General features: G+C 37.4%; 1 protein-coding gene across 5 annotated transcripts in view; it reads right to left on the bottom strand.

Moving 5' to 3' along the window:
* ULK4 (unc-51 like kinase 4) overlaps positions 1-17,956 on the bottom strand; it is a 211,960-nt gene extending 194,004 nt beyond the window's left edge. For 3 of the 5 annotated variants that reach the window (XR_006181932.1, XM_042889032.1, XM_042889036.1), the window contains exons 1-16: positions 17,873-17,956; positions 16,083-16,280; positions 14,903-15,002; positions 12,569-12,708; positions 11,616-11,778; positions 9,285-9,386; positions 8,400-8,483; positions 7,452-7,527; positions 6,788-6,877; positions 5,001-5,107; positions 4,824-4,893; positions 4,568-4,667; positions 3,912-4,016; positions 2,880-2,940; positions 1,035-1,216; positions 308-354 (exon numbers count right to left, since the gene is read on the bottom strand). Coding sequence is in view for 4 of the 5 variants with exons in the window: in XM_042889032.1 (XP_042744966.1) it covers positions 308-354; positions 1,035-1,216; positions 2,880-2,940; positions 3,912-4,016; positions 4,568-4,667; positions 4,824-4,893; positions 5,001-5,107; positions 6,788-6,877; positions 7,452-7,527; positions 8,400-8,483; positions 9,285-9,386; positions 11,616-11,778; positions 12,569-12,708; positions 14,903-15,002; positions 16,083-16,220 (1,565 nt within the window). In the remaining variant the exon portion in view is untranslated. Of the gene's footprint in view, positions 1-307; positions 355-1,034; positions 1,217-2,879; positions 2,941-3,911; positions 4,017-4,567; positions 4,668-4,823; positions 4,894-5,000; positions 5,108-6,787; positions 6,878-7,451; positions 7,528-8,399; positions 8,484-9,284; positions 9,387-11,615; positions 11,779-12,568; positions 12,709-14,902; positions 15,003-16,082; positions 16,281-16,621; positions 16,687-17,122; positions 17,230-17,872 lie in introns of those variants that run through there. The other 2 variants (XM_042889033.1, XM_042889034.1) reach the window with 2 other exon arrangements.
* Positions 17,957-27,085: the final 9,129 nt, after the last annotated feature.

The following is a 27,085-nucleotide window of genomic DNA, read 5'->3' as shown; positions in this document are numbered from 1 at the left end:
GGTTTATTCAGCAATTTAAATAATAATATTTGACACAGTAAGTCATATGGCTTCCAGGTAGAATTTTAGACATTTAATATAAGCTTAGATCTCACAAAAGTGCAGTATATTAATACAATGGCAAAAAAAAAAACAAAAAAAAAACCACAGAAAAATAATGTTACTTACCTCATACTGCCAATCAAGTACCACAGTGGTTTGAAAGGCTAAAAAAAACCTCCTCAAAAACTGTGAAGAAGTACATCCTAATAAAAATCAGTAATAATAGCACGTTTGAAGAAATTGATGTAAAATAATTGTTACTTACATATCCCAGTTGGCGGCGGCACGCAGCTGCTGTATTAACACTGGAAACTATAATTTGAAGAAGAGAGGCAAATATGAATGGTAGAGTGATCTGATGCATTCCAGTGATAAATATAGAAGAACAAAATACCACTGCGGACATTGCCCAACAATCAATTAAGGACAGAATTCCTGAATGTAAAAATGGCATTTTTCCCAACATTCTTCCCTTAAGCCAAACTGATAAACATATACCAGCTTATGAAAATGAGCATTATTTTCTATGTGAGTATCACCATACAATGGAAAAACTGATGCTTTCATTTTGAAAAATAGATTTTCATACAGTATTATCAAACAATTACTTCAGAAGTGAAATAGTTGTCAAATGCTAACATAATGAATTGAGAGTTAATGCACAATCAGCACTTATTTCTAAAATCTTCTGCTAATCAGCGATTCAGTTATTGGACTGTTGTAAAAATAATTAATAATAATTCTCCAGTGATAACAGAATAATACTTAGAGCAATTCTCCATTAGGAAAACAGACATGGAATTCAATACATTTTGGTTTTGTTTTTTTTTTTTCTGGTTTATACTTCACTTGCCTTTTTTCTTCACTAGGGTGCAGTAGGGTTTTTTGTTGTCGTTGTTTTGCTTTTTAAATATAACTAAATGCAGCCAATTTTTGCTACAATGCCAACGCTACATAAACCATATTGATTCCTTCAGAACTTTATTATTTACCAGCTGAGAGTTAATTAGCCTGCTTGCAGCTTCCTTGTGGCCAGCCACAGTACAGAGGTAAGACAGTAAATTCAGTTTAGAACGTGCTGTTCCTGGATTCTTCTCAGTGGAATCAAGCAACAAACATGCTTGGTGCAAGAAGTCATTCCAGTCCACATCCTTCAGAGATGACAACTTCTCAGCTAGCACAAGAAGCAAACAAGCAGTTAAAGATCTTTTATGTTGTTTTAATACACTAGAAATAACATCAGCATGAATAAGTAAGTTAGAAAATTTTAATTTAACTAGAATTCCAATATTTCACACTGTTTCTTTACAGCAAAGTTGAGGTAAAAACTAATGAATGTCATCAAAATTCTCTCAGAAGCAATTGCAACAAACCTAAAATACTGATTAATTTTCATATAGACAGGTACCCATCTGGTTAAACCTTAAGAGTAACTGAACACAGATGACTTCAAGAGGAATACAAGTCAACAGCCGCCAGGAGAACGAGCGTAATCATCATCTCACTGATCACTGTATGGGAACTGAACTTCCCAAATACTTCCTTATCAGTCTCAAGGACTAAATTCAGTTCACCTTAGTAATCACAGTTTTGGTCAGTAACTTACTAAAAACTTATCTGCCATCCTGGTGTGCTCCAATACAGAATATCTAAGGACATCCTTTCTGTCTATTGTATATGCAAGTAACACTGTCTAATGAACAGTTCACGTTAGCAAAGGTGAAAGGCAGTATGAATTTCAGGTATTCATCTTTTACTCCATATTTGTTTTAATGGTACAGAAAAAGTGTCAATAAGCAGCACCAAATTCATTATCTCAGAAATCAGAAAAAAAAAGCTATAACCATAGAATATTTACAACCACAGAAAAAAAAAAACAAAAACACCTGTCCCTTATTAAATAAATATAGACAATAACAGCTAAACACATCAGAATATCTGCCTGATAGTTTGGATGCTTGAACACTAAATTAAATGTAACAGCACTTGCTCAGGTATTTGAACGTGGCCATTCTTGCCAAATCCAGAATGTTTTTTGTTACTACAATCTTGTTTAGGGGACGTTCTATTCTTCTCCAACTATTGAATTCCTTTAAAGTATGGAGAGTCAGTTTGTTAGGGAAAGAAAAAAACAAGGAACTTTGTTTAGGTAGAGGTGCTATCTGAATTCTAGGAGTAACTACTTGCCTAACATTCCTCTTCAAGCACTCTAAAGCCAAACAATACTACCCAAAATATATCAGAGGAAATAGTTTCCATAAATAATAGACTTGTCTGAGGTTAAAAACACGACAAAACAAAAAAGTATCCACTAATCTACACTGTCCATTGGGAACATTTCACAATTACATACAAGACTGCCAGGCTATCAAGTATTATAGCTCATCAACACTACGCTTTTCAACATCCTGTTTTCTTTTGCTTCCTTAACTTTGTCAAATCTTAATCTGGTTGAATACCTCAGTATTTTACAAACAAACAAACAAACTTCTGTTTTTCCATGCTAAAGAAAAGTTGGCTGTCTTGTTTTTTAAAGCTTTTAAGTATGGCTTATAAAAGGGCAGAAGAAAGGGTATATATATGTGTGTGTGTGTGTGTGTGTGTGTGTGTGTGTGTGTGTGTGTGTGTGTATGTGTATATGTAGCTGTCAGCACTTGAAAATTCTACTCATTTTTGGTCTAGTTAAGAACACAACTTTTGCAACTTCAGGAAAACCAGATCTGAATTCTCCCCTCACCTCAGCTGATTTACAAATTTACAGATTTAAAGATTTACAGTCTTGCAACAGTTACACTACCTTATACAGAACGAACGTTTCTGTGTCAGCAGAGCCATACCTGAATATGCTGGTATATGTAAAGCTTTTGAGTCAAATCTAACTGGCACTTGCTTCATTATCTGCAGAAATAAACAACATCACAACTAGTTTTAATGTGTTTCTGAAAGTTTTTCAGCAGTCAAACATGAAAACAAGGACACAAAAATAGGACAGGATGGCTGTACAAATCAGTGCTTACTCCTGAGGCATTTTTCAACACTGGAAAGGAGCTTATAGGGAGGAGGAGGATTGACTTTTTACATATATAGCTAGTGGTAGGACAAGGGAGAATGGATTTAAGCTGAACAAAGGGAAGTTTAGAAGAAAAAAATTCTTCAGAGTGTGGTGAGGCACTGGCATGGGCTGCCCAAAGAAGTTGTGGATGCCTCAGCCCTGAAGGATTTCAAGGCCAGGCTGGGTGGGTTCCTGGGCAGCGCGATCCAGTGCCTGGTAACTCTGCCCATGGCAGGGGGGTTGGGACTAGATGATCTGTGAGGCCCTGCCCAACCCAAGCCATTCTGTGGTTCTTACAACTTCAGGTCTTCCTTTCCAGAGAAATCGAGTTTTTTAGATGCTTTTTAGAAATATTGTATCTAAAACTTAGAGAATGACATAAATTGCACTGGAAGAGTTTAACACCTGAACTATGTGGCTTCATGGACAGCTTTGTGTTCCTTATACCAAAACACACTCAGCTTTGTTTTCATTTAAGTAATAGATATTAAAGCAAATTATCAGAAAACAGATCTACAAAACCACTGAACACAGCATTTAATAGCTTCTATTTATTCTATTTATTCTATTTATTGTAAGACATTATTTGACATTACTTTAAAACCCCAAAATAACTCTATTCTCCAAATTAGCAATACAATAGGACTGTAAAAGACAGCTAAAAACTTGCATGAGAGCTTGCCAGATGACTGGGTGGAACTGCTTTAAAATTTGAATTATAAAACACAGGAAATGAGTTTCACCCTGATTTAAAGATTTATCTGCAAAACTAGCCTCACCCACAAGTTCCTGAATCTTATAATTTATTTTGCTATACCTTTGGATTGTCAATGATTGGCGTTATGATAAGATCAGATTCAGTGTAAATGAGCTCTTTCAATGCTGACTCCATATCCTGCTGACTTGAGCACACATTTTTAGCCTGGAACAAGAACAAAGTTTTCTGAAATACCGTTTTGCACAAAAGAAGAAAATTTATACTTACTCCCATAATGTTTCACTTCAATGTTATGCCACAGAGTTTGGTCATGTAAATAATATATTCTAAATTGCTTTTTAATTGTGTAGTTATTGATAGAGCCTAGACTTTGCAATTAAAAATTATGAAAAATATGTATGCAAATAGAAAGACAAAACTCTAAAAAACAAACAAACAAAAACTTGAACTTAAGTTCAAAATGTAGATGGATTAAAAAAAAAAAAAAAAAAGATAGTCCCTCTCTCTTTTATGCATTGAATTAAAGGGGGACAAAACATCTTATTTGATTCCTACGCTGGAAGCTTTGCAAATATTTACTTTTACTTTTTTTTTTTCCTTCAATATTTTTACACACTAAAGGAATTACTACTGGAGGAACTACTTTTCTGTTACAATTACAGATTGAGAAACAAAGGTGTAGTCTATGTAGATGTAGTCTCCATGCTAAGATCTTGACTATATCACTGCCTCTTATTATTAGTTTTTCTACTCACCCTTGTCGTGCTTGAATCCTTTTGTGGAGAATTTTGGATTGGAGCAATAGTAACATCAGTTACTTGTACTGCAGTGCTGGTTCTAGGAGTAGGACGAGAACTTCAAAAGAAACAGAATACAGATTAAGTCTCACTGCAGGCCACTGTTGTGGGGTTTTGTTTGTTGGTTCAGGGTTTTTATTTATTTTCATATAAATATTTTCATATTTTGAGAGGACTTTCAAGGGTTTTCTGACTGTTGTTTTGATTTTCATACCTCAGAAGAAATATGGATTCATTTGATCCACCATCTGCATTTTTGGGGCGCAATTCAGTCGGATTTTCTACTGGAAAAAGAACAAACTTGAATCTAAATGTTCAGATAAACAAAACACAAGGAAGAAGCATGTGGTGAGACCAACAAAATAATTCAAAATAACATAATGAATATTACCTATTTTAAAAGAATTGCTTGGTAGCTTATTATCTGCTCTTGAAGATGATAGGTTTTTACAAGCATCTTCTGGCCCCTTGGTATTCCATGACTCCAAGTGTTCATTGCTGTTTAATAAGAAATATTAATTAAAAAGATTTAAAAGAGATCAGATTGATCGTATCCATTACTTATTGCAACTATTAACATGCAATTTAGCTGTCATTCTCATAGATCACCCTCCTATTGCAATATGAGCTACAAATACTTTTTATATTGGTAATGGCAATGAATAAAAGCTGTTTTTGAGCGAGCAACTTGGAAAATATTGAAGAACTCTCTAGCTCCCTTAGTACAACTGGCATTGGAGAAATTTGGAATAAATTTATACCCTGGAATACACAAGGATAATTTCGTAAGTTTCAGAGATTGCTCAATCTTCAGAGAAAAAATTTACAACCAATTTACTTTCAATATCAAAGCCTGTATCAAGCATTAAGATCAATAAAGACTTTTTTTTTTTTTTTTTCCTTAATAGCAAGTTTTTCACTTTTGCTTCTGTATTTCCCTGTACTGTTCACCCGGAACTGGTTCAAATAAACCTCGCCTGTGGAGCTCACATTTTGAAAGGAAGAAGTACAGATCTTCTTTTGCATGTCAGGACCATGTCCTTGGTTCTTCATGTGTGCCAATTACTGCCTTAGTGAAAATTTCAGAATCATTAGAAGACTCAAGTAAGTAAAGTCAAGAAGTCCAATATTCTGTGGGTAATTATTATTCTGATTCTCCAAGAAATTGCTCAGACATACAATATGGTAAAGGTGGATCTAAGTCTCACTAATATTGTGAATAAATTCTGATTTTGAGATAGAAACTCACAATCTCAATTATTTGCCCTGGTGGTAAAAGTAGTAATAAAATTAAAAGACAAAGAGCAGCATATTAAACTAGAACAGACATTAGTAACAAAAAATACTGCAGCCCTGGTTCCAGAAATAGGTATTTCAACAATGTGAGATAGAATGTAAAAATAGATAAAACACAGAAGCATGTGGCGTTCTAAAATAAAGCTATTTCCATACTTGTTCCCTGAATGCAACCTGAAATAGCATTCAAATATTTAGAACAACAGATTGTTTAAAAACAAACAAACAAACAACTCTAAATGGAAATTAAGAAATTAAAAACAGCAATATTAACAGACATCTGGAAGAAACCTAAGTTTTCAGTGAATAGAGCCTATTTTCACAAAAGGACTGGGTGTTTCTGCCTATATAGGAATGCAGAGTATTTAACATTTAAATATAAAAACATTAGATAAATGCTTTATGCTATAAACAAAGAATATGGGTCAACTACATTCACAAGGCTAACAAAACCTAAGATGATGTGCTGATAGATTTTTTGAAGACTTGATGTTAATGCATAAGAACAAACAAACTTACATAAAGATGAAATTGACTCATGTATGAGGTGCTAATAATGCTTCTGAAGGACAGTACTGTAAGTCAAATTACTGTTCATCATTGTTATATAAACAAAAAAAATAGCATTCTGTAGCTAGAAGAAATGAGTCTACAGAAAGCAAACAGATACGGTTACACTGATAGGATACTGTAATACCTAAGCACCCCAAACTGCTCACTGGATGGTGTAAAACTTAACTCAGCAATTACTTAACAAAATTAAACTCCTAAGCAAAATTCAAAGACTGAAAAATTCGCAGAAAAATATTTTAAATCTGTAATATTGATTTATTTATTTGTTCATATGTACCACAGAAAGACATCTGCTAAAACATGAAGTACCTTGAGCCCTGGCTGTCTGAAGAATCGCCGTCACAATGGCTAAGGGAGTCTTTCCAGAATGGATGTTGCAATATGTCTGTCCAGTTGAGCCTTTTGAGAAGCAATAGACAAACTGAAAAAGCAGTGGCAAAGTACAGCTACAAAAGCTTATCAGGCTACGTTCTGAATCCAGTGGTGCTATGAAGCAACTGTTACTGTTCTTAGTTGGTATGTGGTGAACAAATAAGTTACCTTATAGAGGAAATGTTTTGCCTAAAATTGAAATGGATCATTCACACAACACAGAGAGGTGAGATTAAAGATTAAGTACACAGTTTAACCAGTCCCATTATTTACATTACTCTATAAATAATTATGTTATACAAAAATATAAGCGTAACATCTATAAATTAAAGTCTTATAAAAGATATGCCCATTGCTCTGGAAAACTGAAGCCATCCAATTTGAAAAGCTAACATCCTGTTAAACAGTTACCTATTTAACACCACATACAAAAGAAGAAAACTATGCAGAATTAATATTTTGATTAAATAAAGTTTGCATGAGAAAATGCACTATTTCTTCTTTTATGAAGGAGAAAATTATTTTTTCATTGTCACCAGATATTATCATAGTTATTATTTTTTTCCAGATGTGAAAAAGGCAATGCAACCAACAGGTTTACCTCTTCTGAGGATCCTTTTGAAGCAATCCATCAAGTAAGCTGATGAACTCTGCAGAAGGTTTCTGAAAAGCAGAATCTGAAAATAGAAGAACTTAAAAAGAACTGGACAACAGAATCAACTGTGACAGTAAGTAAATCAAATCATTATCTGAATCAAAACATTAAAGCAGTTCTATTTAACACCAATTTCATCTGAAAAAAAAATGCATAAAAAATACTAAATATAAAGTCTTGTATTAAAATGATCTTCAAAGAGATGATAAAAATCAATACTTGGTCAAGCTAATCTAAAATAATAACATACATTTATTATTATATTCCTATAAATTCACAAATTCATATTCTTTTATATTTCATATAAAAATATGAACCTTCCCATTATAATATAACTATTAGATGAAAATAAAGTAGAGTTGAAAATTGTGCTAATTGAAATTTACCCTGGCTGTGGTAGTTTTAAGAGTACTATTATTGCATCTTATTACACAAGAGGTTTCCAGAATTCTCAGTTAACTGAGAAAGACTGCTTCTGAGAGCTCAAAATCATGCAATACAATCGTTCTATTTGCTTCAAAAATAAAGTTTCCCTTACAATTGAAACAAGTAATAGTTGTAACTCAATAGGTCACCTTTCTACTGTATCAGTTTGAACTGAAATTAGAAACTAACGAGGTGTCTCCATGAATACCACCGATGCCTTGAATGACAAAGTTCAAAAATTCCATCCATTCCATTTAATTCTTAACACTAAATGATACACATGTTTTATCAACAGAGATATAAGCATTCATCACTAATGGAAGATGTTCATAGCAAAGGAATGGCAATGGTAACATTCGCTTTGGACAGCAAAACAATTCCTGCAATCAGCCTCAGAATAAACACTGCAAAGCAAAACTTTGTTACTATTGATTCAATTTGACACATTTAACAAGAGAAGAACGTTACCCTTGGGCCTCGGTGGCAGTGGATCTTCATATAAAATCTTTTCAATTAATTCTGAAAAGTTCTCTGAGAAGAATGGTGGTCTTCCTAAAATAAATGGAAGTTTATTTTTTCAGTTATGCAAATTTTAAAATGGCTGTCAGGTGCAATTATATACAATAAGCTCATTTTCCTAAGGAAATATTCAAAGCAATAAGCATCCTTGATTTGAATTTAAAGGTTCACTTAAAAATAAATCCTTGGATTATATTCTTCTACCGCGAACCGCCAAAGAGACCAAGGACAGAACATGTTCTAAAGACAGCTTGAGGTAGGCCCTCATGAATGCTCTGAAAGAATCCACAATGACATAGCAGCTGGAGAAGGGAAGAGCACAGTATGCCAATCTGACAGATCTGTGTATTGTCTAAGACTTCAGACTACTGCACTGTAATTCTTTTGCATTGAAAATTTCCTTCCAGCTGCAGGCAATGCTAACTTTATCTGCAGGAAAGCCAATGACCAGTTTTAAACTAGTTAAATTTTTCTCCCTCCGAAGTCAAATTAATGCATCCAGAGTTTAATACTGAGGAGATTAAGAACATTACGTTGTCCAAACAAGTACTGCTACATTTTCAAATCATAGTATTTGAGGGATTTGGGTTCGTTAATATCATTACATTTGGAATTCAGGCAGAAGTATAATTTAGCAGTATTACTTCAGCTGATTGCTTGACAAGTTGTTTTTCTTAAGCATATTTAATGTATTCTTCAAGAAATTTTTATTACCTCTCTTAAATATATCTTTCTCTCTTTTTACTTCCTTAAAAAATAAACAAGAATTCAAATTGGGATCACAAAGTAGGTTTTCGTTATCACAGATATCAAAGAAATACACAAACTTACAACCTGAGAACATTTCATAAAGTAAACATCCTAAGGACCACAGATCACTGGACTTGGAGAAGTCTTCTCCCTTTATTACTTCTGGAGCTGTGTATAATGGAGAGCCTACAAAATACCATACAAATACACTCGATTGAACATCAGTCCTGTAGAACACCTAAAACTTAATCTCTAACTCACTGAAGCATAGGAATCCTCACTTAGAGGTATGAAACATGAGATACCAAATGGAATTTGAAAAGAATATTTTCCTCCTTTTTTTATTGAATTATGTAGGATTGCAGGAGCCATTTTCTTGTTTACTTCACTTCCATTTGCGCTTATACTTCTCTAACGTGATTAATGCAAGAAGTTGTTTTTTTTTTTTTTAATTTAATTTATCTTGACAGCTTCCACAGCCAAGACAACTGAGTATGTTAAACCAATATAAATCTCATGTGATTAATAAAAATTATTAGGCTACATCAGGTTTTACATTTATTAAAAAGAGAGCTATCCTAAGACTTTAACTCACATGAAATTAGAAAACTGTTACAATAAACAAGATCCATAAATCAGATCACTGATCTAGTTATGCCTATCCTAAATACTACTAGTTTCTCCAAAACCTCCCTGAAAATTACAAAATCTCAGCAAAAACGTAAATTCCATAATCCTTTAAGAAGCTTATTTTGGATTTTGCTTTCCATTTTATTTATTTTAAGTGACAACAGGTTATTAAATATACATTTTAAAAAAAAAAGAAGAAAAAAAAAGAAAAAGCTGATTTAGACGGTAACAGGAAAGAGATTACATTTACATTTCTTTCTGGAAAAAAAAAACAAACACATCCTGTTCTTGGCCTTCATAATTGCAGTAGGTGCTAAAGTACTAAGAAAGCTCTTTGTTCCCATAACACATTGCCAAGATTTCCATTGTTCCAGATGATAGCAACTGCAGTGATGCCCCATTATCAGAGAAACAGAGGTCTCTGAGATGCTCCTAGACACAAACTATTGAAAGATTCTGAAAAGGAAAGCCAAAATTCTAAAGCTTTCTTATTTGATGAAAATGTAGCACAGCAGTTGTAGCCCATTGGATTTGCATGGATTTTTCTGCAGAAATTGAAGCACACTAACAGCTTCTTCATGCTTCAAAAGTAAACAATCTTTCTCATGTAAATGGTACTGAAACAACTAATCATCATACTGGAAATTACACAGACCACTTGAAGCAAAAACTACGGTGAAAATCTTGTATCAAAAACCACAAAAGCCATTCTCTAAACTATTGTTAAATGGATACAAAATCTCTAATCAAAGTAGAAGCAATTCAGTATCATACTTACTGAACTGTGCATACATTTAATATAAATTTAATGGAAATTAGCCCTAGACCCTAGAGAGACCATCTGCAGCACATACTGTTTTCATATACGATAAGTAGTAAAATTATAATTTTGTCAATTAGGAAAATCAGTTAAGACTCAGCATTTCTGAAGCTTCAGTGATTTTCTTATTTTTATAGTTCTAATACTTAATTGGTAATATGTGAAATGCATCAAGGACCAAAGGTATTTCACAGATATTTTTTTTTTTTTTACATCCACATCAGTTATCATTAAAAAGCTAATTACTTAAGCCCCCTTAGCAAACCCAAATGAAGAATTAGCATTTTCAATTCACTAACTACTTTGAGCAGTTTCAGATCACATCCATATATGATATTTGCTCAGGATAGAAAGGCAGTTTGTGCATTAGATGGTATGGGATGCCAATTGCAAAACGCAATTCAAAATAATCCAGTTATGTGGAAATCTTACATACTACAGTATTTTTATAATTGCCTACATATAAGCTTCAAATCAAAAATAACATGAAGTCTATTTAGAACAAGACAGAGAGGTAAGCAACTGTTAATCTATCAAAAATTCCATGACAAAAGTACATTTTTCCAGTGTTTATACTCTCTTTAGAATTATGACTATGTATTTCTAAACAGTTTCTGTTCTTCTTCTTCACTTGCAGGTGTTGTTCCCTCTGTGTCTTACAATCCATCTTAACAATTTTCCTTAACAGCAAAATTTTCGTTCTGAGCCTACCTGGGAAAAAAAAAATTCCCTCCATGGAGAATACGCAAAATCTACTCAAAGAAAACTTGCATATCACACAAAGAGGCCATTATTTACAGATGTTGACATAGCAGAATTATTCTGTTTCTCTAGGAATTTAGTAAGCCACATCAGAATTTTGATCAACTGCCTTCTTCGAGTCTCAAAAATCATGCATAACAACAGTCTTTTCCCACTTTCATTCTGTCTGTTTAGCTTAATTTTAGCTGGTAAAAATATCCTACCTCGAAGTCTGTTTTTCAGGTGTCTTTGTGGAGTGCTTTCAACAACATCTCTTCCTGTTTCTTCAGACCCAACTAAAGCGAAAAATTCTTCCAAGTTTTCTCCATCTGCTTTAGCCAAGCAAAAGTTACTGAACTTCAAAGTGCCGGGCCCTTCCAGCAGAATCTAGAGGAATAAACATAATCCAGCATAGCAGATATTAACACTGGAGACTGCGCTAATTTCCAATACAAACTATATTAAATCACAATAATTTAATCATTTAAGTAAATAGAGATGATAACTATCATATCTAAAAGCATTGACAAATTTATGTCAAAACAAATCACTTTTTTTCTTGTAACCAAAAAAATCACGTAAGGTGACGACACAACATTAATGGTTCCATTCACATTTTTGTTGGCTCATCATTAAGCTAATATGAATGATGATGAATGATGCTACTGTAGAAAAGAAAGTAAAAATGTGTTTAAAGTAAAAGGATAGTAAAAGGAACATTCATTCATTTTAGGTAAAAAAAAAAAAGTGGTTTTGATTTTTTTTTTTTATGGGCTGGGGGGGAGGCTGGGAAAAGGGTAGGGGAGGATCTTACTTTTTCCACTCTGTATTCTGTGTTCAAAAGAGTACTTTACAGTCTTTACTTTTTTTTTTTTTTAAACACATTCTTCTTCAGAAAAATACAGAGGCATTTCCATTATGCTTTACTTATATATTCACTTCTATTTATTGCTCTTTTACCCACAAATAACAGAAACCAAGCATGAATGCGCAAGTCCTACAGAAAACTCAAAAGGGCAACTCAACCTCTTACAAATCAAGACCAACAATAGAATTACTGTTATGCAACTGGCTTCCAATATTAGGTAATTCTCTCAAATACAGTATAATATGAATAAAATGTTGATTGCATACAAAGTAATATGTGATATCCACTACAAATAATACTCCTTGTTACCTTTCCAGGTGTCAGCTCACAAAAGATAATCCCAAGGTTATGAATGTGGTGTAAACCGGTAATCAAATCTACACCAAATTCTCTCACTACTTCTTCAGGTAGATGTTCATCTTGGGCAATAACTGATTCTAGTGAACCACCTGAAATATGTGTACACATGGTCAGCAAAGGAATTACTTGCATGGCATTTGCTTTACATGCACAATGACATGATGAAAGTCTTCCAAAACTGTCAAGTAAAAAATCATTACCGATACACATTAAAAATATGAAAATGTATAGAAAAGAAAAATCTACTTCTGAGATTGGGATATAAACTTTCACTGCAATTAAATTGAGGGCATGACTTTTAAAAACACTTTCATATTGATTTATTTTACAAAGGAGGCAGAAAGGAAAACATGAAACTCATACTGTCACAACGCAATAGTAACCCAGTGGGTTTATTCAGATCCTTCCGCATGAGACGAAGCAGTACCAAGATCAGGCTATCAGTGTCTGTGAACAAGCAATGATGTGGAATTTCCCACTGAATTCATAGACAATAAAAATAGTAAAATCCCAGGATCCCAGGGTCCATGGAGAAGGATAATAAATATTTTATTTCAAACTACACAATATTTTCCTGAGCTTTTTTTTTTTTCCCCTTTGCTTACTGATTGATTTCAGAGAATACTGAGATGCTCAGGTTTATCACTGTTCTCCAAATTACTCAATGATGTTGAATCTTACAGTTGCTCTCAGTCTTTACGTTGCTTATAAAAATCAGTCTTACCTTTAGAACCAGCCTCAGAATATATGATGTAGTAAAGAATTTTCCAACATTTTAGCACTTTTATAATGTATTTTAGATGGCTATACAGATATAACAGGAAAAATTTATAATGAAATCAGCAACATAAAAGTGTTGCTCTACAAAATTAGCATGAAATTCAACTCTCATCCTATTCACAAGTACATCTGCTGCTAAGAATGCCTTGAAACTAACTGCTGTGAACACAGCATTTCCAAGTGCACAATGGCACAAGTACAATTTGAGGCAGGTCAGACAGAAGCTTTATTAACTATGACCACAGTGAGAGAACATTCAGGCAGCTTTTTATCCCTCTACTGTCCTGCTTTATGCCAAGTGATTGCAGAGACCCAACTCCTACGGTGTTTCAAAGAAAAGAGAAGTGAGGAAAAGGTCACATAGTTGTTAAAAAAGCCAGGCATCCACCCTTGGGAGAGATGAACTCCACTCAACCATTCACAGGCTAACAAGGACAAGTACCCATGTCTGGGAGAGATGGACTCCATAAGTTGCTTGCTAACTGCCATTGTTCACACTGTGGAGAGATGGCTCTTGGATGGCCGGTAGCAGTAGGACATCCAGTGTTATCCTGGGTCAGAACTGGGGATTCTGACAGTTCTTCACAATCCCTGACTGCTTTTATTTGAAATTACTGTATTTTTAGTTATGATAAACTTCTTAGTCAGTCCACTCTTGGGTCTTTAAGAACTTTATTCCCATGTTGCAATAGTGCAAGATACACAAAAAATTGCTTTAACTGTTCTTAACAATAGGCTGCCTGCCTAATAAATTACATACATGTCAATTTGTTAGACTAGGCAAATAGACAAGGCCTAACTTTAATTCTAATAATTAAAGAAAGAATGACCAGATTATTTTTCAGGACTTACAGCTTCTCCAATAATTCTAAGTAGGAAAAAAAAAGAAAAAAAAAGGAAAAAAAAAAAAAAAGCAGTTTGTAATATTGGCTCTTACTATGAAACAACTCTCTGTATCAAAACATTAAAATGCCTCACTTGCACAATCACCTTTCCTTTGCACATGGAGGAAATCATGCTTACTATCATCTGCTTAAAACATAGTCATAATTGGAGAAAGCATTAAAAGACTTCTTTAGAAGATTGATGTTAATCTACCAAAATTCCATTAATTACTTAATACAGTTTTGGGTTCTCAGTGTTCCCAAATTAATGTCTTAACATAAATCTTTGCTTAAATAAATTTTAGATAACTACACTCCAATTACTCACAATTTGTTTTTAAGTTCCCCTAGCTATGAGAAGCTAACATTATGTCACCTAAATTAGTATTTCACATACATTGTGAACTAGAAGAGAAATATGAGTTCAGTGGACTTCTAAAAATGTTTTAAAACCCAACATTTTTAATCATACATACATACGTACAACCTGATTACTAATTTAACTTTTCTTGAAGACTGAGAGAAGTATTTTTGTGAGAAACATTTATTATTAAAAAAATATTACAAATATCTGTACTATATAGAGATTTATTTATTTTTGTCCATCTGAGCTTTTTACCTGTGCATAACTCCATTACAAGCCAGAGGTGGTTGCTTGTTTCATACCATTCGTGAAATGTCACTATGTTCTTGTGTCTGATTTCATGAGTCAGACGAACCTAAAACAAAGTTCTTAACATTATTAATGGGAAAAAAATATCTTTATATATATGGATTGGAGGAGGATTGGAGACAACACAGCTTTATGCTGGATCATCTACTCATTCCTGTGCCTAGTCCAGTACACTAAATAGTTAAAAATTAATCTCCAATTCAAATTAATTTTACGTGTAAGTTGATAACAGAAAACTTTCCTCTTAGCCCTTGGCCTACTGAACTTTTTCCAGCAATATGAGAAAGTTTCCCAACCAATGAAACAGAGATATTACTGATTTATAAGCACTGTTTAACTCTTTTGCATCTCTACTAACAGACTGTAAATGAGAATTTGGAGTCAAACTTGGAGATCTACTTTCTTTTTCAGTGAGAACACAATTGCGAGAAAATATGGTAAATATAATAAGGAGAAATAAAGAGTTTTCCCCCCTCAGTCTTATCAAGCAGAAGCAATCACTCAGGGTCTCGGAAAGTCACTATTTCTACCACACCTAGCCTCATGTCTACAGAAATCTCTGAATCCTGTCAGAGCCATATGCGAGGTACTTTCTGAGAGGAATATGCTTTGAAGGGAAAAAAGATTTGAGTGGAGAAGATTTATGAGTCACAAAAGCAATGAGAGGGAATATTAAACAAAATGTGTCAACTGGAAAAATGAAATATTTGAAATGTTTAACTATACCAGTTTTCATTTCTTATCCAGAAAGCAAATGTTTAAAACTTTGCCAACCTTTTGCAAACAAAAATTTATCTACTTAAAATACTGTTCTTTCATAAAAAGTAATTTCTTCTTAATAGGAAGGAAATTATTATTTACTGGAATGCACTACTAGGACTGGATTTATATAACTCAGAAAAATAAAGTCAACCACTACACAAACACTTATTTTTATAAAAGGTACGTTAACATATCATAGAACCAGTAAGCCTGTAAAACTGAGATTATGCATATGATTTAAACAAGAACACTGCTAGGTGATAGAAATAAACACTTCAGCATTCAGCGTTTTTCTTTCTGCAGCAAGGATTTATTTATTTAAGTTTGATCTTTTCCCAAACTTAGCAGGAAAAGTCTTACTTACCCAGTTTGTTATTTCAGCTCTTTTGCATTTATCAGTGCAAAGAATGGCAACAAAATTAATTGTCCCCTTTCTTCTTCCTTTATAAACGATGGTCTTGTTTCCTCTTCCTATCTCTTCATAAAGAATGAAGTTCTCCATACTTAAGGATGCTTCACTGGTAAGGGATTGGAAACATGGTATTTTCTTAGTCAGATAAACCTTTAAAGGAAGAAGGGAGAGAGAGGAAGCAATCAAATTTAAAAATCATTAATGTATCACATTTACTCTCCCAATTCTTAAAAAATAGAAATTATGTTTCATCTTGCTGGAAGGATCTAAGTATTTCAAAGATCACCTTGGGAAATGTGAACAAAATTTTGAATGGGTAACTATTTTCCACTTGGAAAGCTCTTCACACATTCCACAAGTTACAGGTGAACCAGTAACTACAGATTCTAAATATTTTATCTGTAAATAAAAATCATGCTACCAAACTTAAAATTTTAAGTTCTGCATAAAAATGCTGGATACAGGAAATTATTCTAAACTGAAATCCTTACCAAGTAAAGTTGCCATTTTTCTGCTTAAGGGCACACCAGGCAGATTTCCTCTGCAACTTTTTACCCTGTAATTTAAGCCTGATAAATAACTGATCTAATCAGCATAACTAGAAAAAGAAAGAAAAAGAACCCCACAGGGATTAGCATTCCTAACAACACTAAGATGCCTGTAGCTTTACCAGTTATAGGAGTTAGCATTAGAAATTTTTTTCATGGATGGAAACAATCCATTTTGACTCCCCAACTGTGGGAGTCAAAGAGTTCCACAAGAAAATTTTAGTTTATCTTATAACTACTATTTTTTATCTCAATAATTTTATTATTGAATTATTATTAAATGGTTATTATTATTATTATATTGAATATTATATTATATTATACATTATACATTATATTATTATTAAATGGTTTAATTTACATAGTGAAACAAATTAAACCATTGCCATTTGTTACAAATGTTCCAAAATCAGAATATATTGCTACCTAGTACACAACCAGCACCTTCTAGTAAGTTCTTCCAGTTCCAAACCAACTCCACATTCAGTGCCCAGTTCTTTCAACTAACAACTGAAATATTTCACAGCCATTTGGAGTTGCTCGTTCTCATCTTAACACCAACTTCTTTCATTTTGTTTGTGGACTGTTGTTTTCCTTTCAACACGACCAGTTCTCAATATAGTTACCTGACAACTACAGAAAAAAAACAGAGGATAGTACAGCAACAAGGATAGAGAGGAAGGCTGCTTAAACTGTGCTGATTACAAGCCACAAACTCAGTTTCACTACCTTTCTTGAGACACAAAGCTCAAATGACAAACTAAATGCCAAATGAGACCAGAGAATTCCCAAATCTTTAGACAGAACATTTTGTGAAACACCTCTGCAACACATACACCTACACCCCAATAAACACACCAACAAATGCCAAATGTAAATTAACTTGATTTTGCCTCACAGTAAGCAAAGAGGTAGGCATAGCCAGCATAACCTTAGAAGGAACATCTTTTTCCTCCGGTTAACTGTGAAAACAGATGGTCAATTATGCAATGATCAGTTTGCCAAACAAGGCACAAAGACAGGAGCGGATGTGGGTCTACTTTCCGGCCAGTGAAGTATCCCTTATGTTCTTCTCGAGAGCTTGAACAAAGACCGGAAAAAGTAACATCTTCCTCTGCTTCACAAAGGTGCCAGAGCAGCAGATTGTCACCTCACTGCTCACCCCCGTGACCAATACCTCTAGACAGGCTGTACCTGCAGATAAGGTCTCAACCGGCAGCTCTGCGAGAGGCTACCGGGAAGAGAGCAGCCGTCCCCACCGGCAGGCCTTCAGCCGGGGTACCGAACGGGGATATGGCACAGCGGGCCGCCGCGATCACACCTGGGAGCTGCGGGCCCGGCGGCAGCGGGAAGGCAGGCAGCTACTGGACGACTGCGAGGCGACAACGGCCGTGACCGCAAGAAGGAAGCCGCCATCAACTGAACCCGGTGGAGCGCCGCACGCTCCGCCGTGGGGGGACGTAGATGTGTCCCGACGGGGAACCCAGCGCCACGCACCTAAAAGAAAGAGTCAGAAGGAGAAGAACCAGCACAGCACACGGCGTGACTCGGGAAGATGGCTTTTATTTTTCTTATTCGATAAGGGAAACGCCGCAGAGCGCCAGGAAGGCCTGCCGTCTCTCCCCCGCGCACCACTCCGGTGGTCGCCGCCGTGACCCCGTCTCCAGGAGACAGGGCCGGACGCCGCGGCCGCTATTGGGCCGCAGCGGGTCCACGCGGGGAGTGAAGGAGGCGCCGCCCGGTTGCCGGGCAACCTGCAGGCCCGCCCTAACGGTGGGGGGCTGCGGCGGCTCGAGCAGTTATTCGGCGCGCTCCTCTGGAAGGGCGATCCGCCATTACGGCGTTGAAAGCGCTCCGTTCCAGAGTGGGCGCTGCCGTCACGGGAATCGCCCAGCAGATGGATTCGCTCTTACGACAAAACTTAGCCCTTAAAACGTCCATTACCTCCTAACATTTTTAAGCCCATAAGTCCATTGCCACGTGGTTTCATAAAAGAAAAGATACAGCGTCGTTGTCAGGAAGGGTTTTGTGTTTGTAGGCTGGATGATGGTGGACTTGGGACTTCATACGGGAAAGGCTTCAGTGTGAGTGTAACCTCACCCCTAACACTGCTAAAATAGAAGTCAAAGACCACCCTACTAGGGAGAGATCTTTTAGGATGGCAGCAGAGCTGAGCGCTGTGTGCCAGCTGGGCTTCATCCTTCCAGCAGCAGAGCTGTAGGCGCAAAGGAAAACCTGAAGGAAATCAAGCATCATTCACAGAATCACAATCACAGAGACCTCTGGAGACCTTCAAGTGCATCCCACTGCTACAGGAGGTCCCTACAGTGGGCTGTACAGAAAAGCATTTAGTACAGTTCTGAATATCTCCAGAGAAGGAGACTCCACGAGCTCTCTGGGCAGCCTGTTGCAGTGCTATGCCTGCCTCACGGTAAAGAAGTTCTTCCTGTGTCCCAGATTGCGCCCACTGCCCCTTGTACTGTCACTGGGCAGTGCTGAAAAGAGCCTGGCCCCATCCACTTGATTCCCACCCATTAGATACTTACAAGCATTGATAAGATTCCTCCTCAGTCTTCTCTAGACTGAACAGTCCCAGGTCTCTCAAGCTTTTTCCTCATAAGGAAGATGCTCCAGGCCCCAGCTCACCAATACTTTTGTCACTGTTCAGCTTTTAATGGGTTTGGTAGGGAGTCCACAAATTGGTGTGGGGTCAGTGCTGAATACAGACAAGATTTTTGCCATTCTATTGAAATTACTGAGCTGGCAAGTGCTGAAAAATACTGTGTGCAACAAAATTGCTCATTTCTCAGTAATCTCAGATCCTGTCCCATTTTGCAGCATGATTTCAGCAAGTTGACTACCAACAAAGCCACAGCTTTGAAACTGTCCAGTTCTTTTTTTAATATAAATGAGTAGAAATAAAGTGAATATATAAATAGAAGTCACCTAGTTTCCTTTAGTTGACACAATGAAAGTAAGCTTTGAAGAGGGATTTATTTAGATTTTTGAAAGCTGTATACACTGTCTCTAGCGTTGATGAAGGTGACCGATATAAATCAGAAGGAGCAGAACATTAGCTCAAGCACATAACCAGTTCCAACAGCAGCGTGATGCAGTCTTAATTGAATTGTCCCTGCCTAACAGGACATAATAGCAATCAAGTTACTGCCTTTCCTTTAAAAAATCTAATATTTTGTCCTGTGCACAGCTTTCTGCTAAATTAATCCAGGTTGGGACTGGGTTTTTATGTAAGGGAGATAATTCTGTCATTTTTTGAGAATGAGGAAGTATGAACTTTAACAGTCTTTTGAAATCTTCGTGTAACAGTGGCCATGGCAATACTGAGCACAGAGAAACACAAACAAGATGCTTTAATAACAAGGCGGAGATTCATAAAGACCATTTAATTTGAAAGTCTATAATGAAGAATGTTCAGCACAATTAAAAGCAGACTAAGGGGACTTGTTGATTCATACCTCCCATTTTTCCAGTTCCTCTTAGCTAGAACCTATTTATTTTTATGGTGTGTGCGTGTGTGTATGTGTGCTACTGATAAACACTTCATTACACAGTTGTATCTTTCTCATCATCCAGATGCATCATTTCAAAATACTCCAGGTTGGGATTTCTTCTCTTTGTTAAAAGAATCCCTTTGGTTTAAGAATTGGGAATTATCCCTTCAAAAATGTCGCTTGCTTCCTGTATAAGAATTATCTTGAATAATTAACCTGTATACAAATATAAATCAGAGCTGTAATTCTGCAACGCTTACCATTGGCCCTTTTCCTACTGTTTTCATCTGTTACTGTTTCCACTGCTGGTTACTGAACATGACTTCAAGCACTGTACTCAGCTGCAGTAAACTTTTCTGTGGGAATATTTTCAGTATTAAGGAATGGAATGCTAAATATTCTCTTTGCTGTTTACAGCATTTTAAAACTCTCTGCAAACTCTATAGCAAACTCAGCTTTGCTACTTACTTGCCTCACTATCATAAGGGATAGTCAGATGAAATCAAATTCTTGTTCTCAAAAAAATATATTATCTAATTTAAAGTAAACTGAGATCTCGTGATTGGAACTACGTAGTTCAGGAATGCTTAAACACTTCACTGCTATGTCCTCAGTGAGTGCTGTGGAAGCTTCTGACATTCTGCCTGGTTCCTAAAAGTCTGACTAGCCGCCTGTAATACTAAAATATGTTTCCCTCTTTTGTTTTCCTTTGGAAAGAAACTGTTATTTAGTTTGCTTTAATGCCTGTTGAAGACCCTATATACTTCTGTTCTATTTTGCCACAAGTACTAGAATTTCTCCCGCCTATGATGATTATTCATGTTCTATCTCATCTTCTCACTATGCGGTGTTTCCTACTCTGTTTAGCTACATCTTTCCCAAACTGAACCTTCATTCCTCTGAGTTTCTATTCTCAGTGTTGTGGGTAATTATGACTCATTTGCCTGTATATAATCTTATGTTCCATTTGCCTTGACAGTTCTGTCATTCCTGGGAAGCACACAGGGCCATTCTTCTGGTCTTAGACCATTTTGGCAGGCTGATGGATGTGAACATGAGCTCATCTTTATCTTGCGCTTTTTATTCTCACATCCTTTTCCAACACTCTTGAAACTAGCATAGACTGTCACTGTTTGAAGAATACTTTGTGTGCTTCTCCTATTTCTCCAGTTCTGTGGTAATACTATGTTTCTTGTGTTATGATTTAGTCACCTTGTTTTTCTGGTACAAGGCTGCTCTCAATAAGGAGTCAGCTTTGCTCAGTGGTTCTTCTTGAAGTTGTTAAATAAATTCAAATGTTAATGTTTCGGTATCGTATGCTGCTGATATTTGGGAGTAGCAATGATTTTTCAAATTATTTGTTTTTGAGATTTTTCTTTTTGGAAATTTGTTTTCCCCATCAGAGAATTTAAACTTTTCACTGTGGAAACATTGCACAACCCTTGCCAACCTTTTTGTTTTCTTGGTGAGACAAAAATTACCAGAGGTCTCTTTTATAATAACAGTGCTGCCAGTCTTGCCTCACTGGATCAACCTGTAAGGTCACCAGTTGTGCACGTATAGCATGCTTGTGTTCCCTCTTTCTCCATTACGGTCTCAATGCTTTGTTTATGTCTCAGAGAGATATGATAAGATAATCTACTAAAATCCAATACTACCCGAGTTAATAGCTGTAAGGGTAGGCACGGAACAATCTACTTTTACTTTCTCATAACCACTGTGTTTCCTTGGTTTCCTTCTCCGTTTATGATTCTGAAGTAGAAAACAATCTCCTCTTATTTTTGTTTGCATTGAATTTTATCTACTAATAAAAACAGTGTTGATTCTGATGAATGACCACAGTTTCTAACAGGAAAGATTCTTTACATCACATTCCTGAATATCATCAGGTGATGATGACTTGTGAGGCTGGCTGGCAGAGCAGATATTCTGCTGCAAAATTCACTTCTAACACTTCTCAACACCTAAACCTACATGTTGGTATCAGTATACGCTAAAATGGCTACCTTGCTCATCCAGGAAGGCTGAATAGGCCTCGTCAAAATCTGCTTTTCCTATGCCTAGCATGCTGCTTATGTAACTTGTAGATTATGTGAAATTATTAATGATGCTTTATTTTTCTATTTCAGTGTTAAAGTTATTCCTTATTCTAATGCTAGCAACTGTGTAAAGCAGATGCTGCACTGGCTGAATTACTTTCACCTGTTGTACGTACAGCATAGTGGGATGACATCTCATTTTCTTCAAACACATACAGCAGCTTGGACTTGTGCAGGAGTCAAATGCTTTGCTACTAAGTAAACAGATTGACTGTTTCATCCTGATTAGAATTCACAATGTCTCAAAGGGTATTATCATCATTCTACAAAGTAATTTTCATTTGACTTTGCCTGATTGAACATTTTTTTCCTTTTCTTCCAAGGTGCAAGCCTGGTACATTTATTATTATTCCACTGTCTTGCATTTAATTTCCTGTTTATTTTTCTACTTGTCGTCACTTCTGATGCTAATCAGAGCTTTACCAACTATTTATTCCAACTTGCATTTCATTAACGTTGAATATGTGCAAACCCCCATCGTCTGAGTCATTCTTTGCTTTTTCAGTGTTTTTCTTCATATTGTAAGCTCTAGAATAATGCTTTCTTTTGCTATGATTACTACATATGATCCTCTACACAAGATATTTTTAGTGAATTTTCTTGTTAAGATCTTTCTTCCTTCATTTTATTTGTTTCTTCAGCTTGTGTAGGCCATAGTTTGTGCATAAGATTTCATCTTTAAGTTAATCTCTCACTATACTTATGTTCTTCAACTTTTATGTGTCTGCTCTACTTAGGTCACAGTTTCACTAACACTAATGCCATAAGCTGGCATTGCTCCTGAAAAATGCAGGAGCAGGAAAGAAAATTCAAAGAAGGAAGCTGGTGAAGAAGGAATAAGCATTAGTGCTGACATACCAGGTGAAAGAAGCTTACAGCTCTGAAACACAAAATCTTTTCCGCTGATTTGATTCTCCCAGCAATATCTACATTCCATATCTAGTTGTTAATATGTATATATGTAATCAAATCATAGAATCTTTTGAAAGGACCCTTAAAGGTCATCTAGCCCAAAACGACTGCAATGAACAGGGACACTTATAGCTCAGTGAGGGTGCTCAGAGCCCCATCAAGCCTGACCTTGATTGTCTCAAAGGATGGAGTTTCTACCACCTCTGTGGGCAACTGTTGCAGTGCCTCACTACCCCCATTGTAAAAAACTACTTCCAGATGTCCAATCTAATTCTCCCCTCTTTTTAGTTTAAAACTGTTTCCCCTTGTCCTATCATAACAGACCTGCTAAAGAGACTGTCACCTTATTTCTTACAGCCCTCCTTTAGTTACTGAAAGGCTGCTCTCAGCTCACTCTGGAGCCTTCTCCAGGCTGATCAGCCCCAGCTCCCTCAGCCTGTCCTCACAGGAGAGGTGTTCCATCCCTTGGATCATTTTGGTGGCCCTCCTCTGGATGCGCTCCAACAGATACATGTCTCTCCTGTACTGAGGACTCCACATCTGGATGCAGTACTCCAGGTGAGGCCTCACCAGCACAGAGCAGAGGGGCAGGATCACCTCCCTCGCCCTGCTGGCCATGCTTCTTTGGATGCAGCCCAGGATACAGTTGGCCTTCTGGGCTGTGAGGGCACAGTGCTGGCTCATGTCCAGCTTGCCATCCACCGGTACCTACAAGTCCTTTTTGGCAGGGCTGTGCTCCATCCTTACATCCCCCAGCTTGTACTGTTAGCAGGGGCTGCCACAACCCAGGGGCATAACCTTGCACTTGGATTTATTGAACCTCATGAGGTTCTCCTGGGCCCACTGCTCAAGCCTATGTCTCTCTGGATGGCAATCCATCCCTCTGGTGTGTAAATATACTGATATTTTTAACTTTTACAGTCAGCCAGACAACTTGTAGAATTCTGTGTGTTTTGATAGGTATTCAAGTAGAAGCAATAGTGATAGCTTGACAAAAAAATGCAATTTAAACAAGGAAAGTTGTTGGATGGGCAAAATTATACAGACATTTCCCTTTACATCCATCAGAGGGCTTAAAACATTATTTAGTTCATGCCGATATAAAAGAAGTGTAAGAAATGGGGCCAGTAACACCAGGTATCAGCAGAACAAAAAAAGAAAGCACAGCTAACATGCAACACACATGCAAGAGGCTGGTAGTCTCTTAGCCCCACGTTCTCAACCCTGACGTGCTCTCTCCTGGGTAGCTGCTGGGATTCCTCCTCGATCTTCTCTGTGTGGCATCTCCTCTCCCTTCTATGCTGGCAACCTCATTTATGTTAGGCAGATCTCATCACATCAAAATATGGATTAACTTACGTACTGTTGGGACATTGTGTATAGGCAAATATAGAGATAGTCCAGCCATAGTATGATATGGTATAGGCAAAAACTGCTTTTAACATGAGGTCATCTGGTCATAATACACACAATCGTTTCATAATGAGAAAAAGGCATACATTTGCTACATACTTTCATGAAATTCAGATTTTCTACAATCTTTTCTGAGAGTAAAGCTTGCTAAATAGCCATTGTTAATATTCTGTGGATGCACAGACTAATTTTTTTTTCAAATCTGTAGTACTCAAGTAAGTCTAGTTTCCACATTTGGAACTATTTAGCCTGTGATTCATGAACTAATTTCAGTTTCTTGCAAATTGGTTGAACACTTAATCTGCGCATTTAAAAATAATATATTTGTTCATAAACAAAAATGTAGGATTGTCTGTTTTGCTTTTGTTTAAAAAATTGTTTTTTAACACACATAAATCACAGTTGTGTAAACATAACTGAAGATGTTTTGGTTTAAAAGCTACAAAGAGCTATATAGAAGAACTATGATGGACATTTTAGGGAAATTTTACCTCTATTTAAATTAAAGTTTCTTCTTTGTATATACAGCGCACACCATTGCCATTCATCCCACTGTTTAGGACTTGCGCACGCTCTAACAAGATTTCTCTCAGCCTCAGCAGTTCATCTCGAATCCTTGTTCCCTACAGAGCAGACAGATCAATTGGTTCTTCTCTACCAGAAGTCTGCAGTCATGCAGATTTGTTTCCCTCTGCTGTTGGTGTGGATCTTCATGCACTTTTCTACTTGGTTTTCTCTCTGTCTTTCTGTCTGTCTTATGTGTTTTTCAGCACCGAATTTTTGTTCTTGTGTTCTAATGTCACGATATTTTTGCTCTGTGTCTTCCTCTGGCTTTGTGGAACTGAAAGCTCTTTTTTTTTTTTTTTGTCCTGTACCAGTCTATCTTCACTTTCCTTCTCCTTCTCACTCCATTCTTCAAAGCATAGAGCAACCTCTGTTCCTCAAAAACACTTCCCTTTCACCCTGCAGACCCTTCCTCCTCACTGGTCTCTTGGGCTGATGTTACACATTATTATAATAATTAGTGACCTGCTGCTGCTCAAAGGGTGGTTCTGCCTCTTGTTTACCACTGCACAGACTCGTTCTTCTTCCCACAACTTCTGTTTTGGGACTTTATCAGAAAAGTATCCTTTAAATCCCTCTGATTTACCTCACAGTCCAACCCACATCACATGTATAGAATACTGGGCACAAAGGAAGCATTGCAACATGCAAGTGAGTGTGAGAAGTGGAAGGGTTTGGGCTAAGGTGACGCCCAGGCGTTGAATTTCTTAGCAGTAGCATGAGGTTCCTACTTTTGGGATAGTTGGTTTGAGAATACTGACATGATGTGAGTGCAGTGCTACCAAAGGAATAAGGTCCTCCTGTACACACAGCTTCATCTCTTCATTTATGTTCCCTCCCGATACTCATATGAGCTGAAGGCAAACCTACTTGTTTCACTAATTTGGCAGAAAATATACAAAGACAACACTGGTTCTGTCACATTGGTGAACTGAATCATGACTCAAACAGCAGGAGCGGTGAGGGCAGCCCTAGGGAAACCCAGCAGTGACTGCCTGGCTCCTCCATGAAGCCAGGGAGAGCAGGCTGCTCCTCTGAGCAGTTTCCCCTTTTCTGTCACCCAAGCTAACCTGTGTGTCTTTGTTTACATAGGGAACCATTGGGCCATTTCTTCTTATGGGTTGTCCAGAGTCAAACCCTGAATCCATGTGTACTTAGCTGTGGTTCACATACATCATGTGCTTCCTGACTCCTGTCATTAGCACCGCTGCAACGTTCCTGCCTTACAGCCTCAGACGCAGTTCTGGTTTTCCTCACTAGCAAACAGTCCCTCCAACAACAGATAATTCGGTGAGCTGCAGAAATGGCGAGCCGTCATTCCCTATAGTTTGCTTTGTTTTACGATCCATTAAGAACCCAGACCGAAGCTTTTCTCTGTCGGCGGGGCAAGACCAGAAGCCCTTCCCTTGGGCATTTTCTGGTATTGGCGCATCTTGCTCTCACACCGGAACTTTCCGCCAGGACACGGGCAGCACTCCTCCTCCCAAACTCGCAGCAATACCCACTCGGAGCGCCTAACTTCCACCACCACCCCAACTCCCGCCTCGCTCGACCCCGTCCCCCGGCAGCCCCGGATCGGGCGGGCCGCCCCTCCCGCGGCGGGGCCGGGCCATGAGGTAATGGCCGCCGGGGGTTGCGCCGCGGCCGCCCCTCGGTTGCCCGCCCACCGAAGACGCCGCGCGGCCCGGCTGCACGCCGCCGGCGGGAGGGGTTTGCGGCGGTCTGTGGGTGCCGCGCGAGAGCGGGCGGCCGGAGAGGCGAGGAGAGCCGGGAGCGGCGGAGGGCTCATGAGGCGCCGGCGGGCGGAGGGCGAAGCAGCAGCCGCAGCAGCGCGCCGGCCCCAGCAGCCCCCGCGCCCTGCCCGCGCCGCTGAGGGGCCGCGGGCCGCGGGCCGGCCGTGAGGGGCG

The sequence above is a fragment of the Lagopus leucura genome, unplaced genomic scaffold, assembly GCF_019238085.1.
Source record: "Lagopus leucura isolate 7727_CA_CO unplaced genomic scaffold, USGS_WTPT01 Super-Scaffold_100157, whole genome shotgun sequence".
NCBI lineage: Eukaryota > Metazoa > Chordata > Aves > Galliformes > Phasianidae > Lagopus > Lagopus leucura.
The sequence above is the reverse complement of the archived record's forward strand: the minus strand, read 5'-3'. Positions and strand labels throughout refer to the sequence as shown.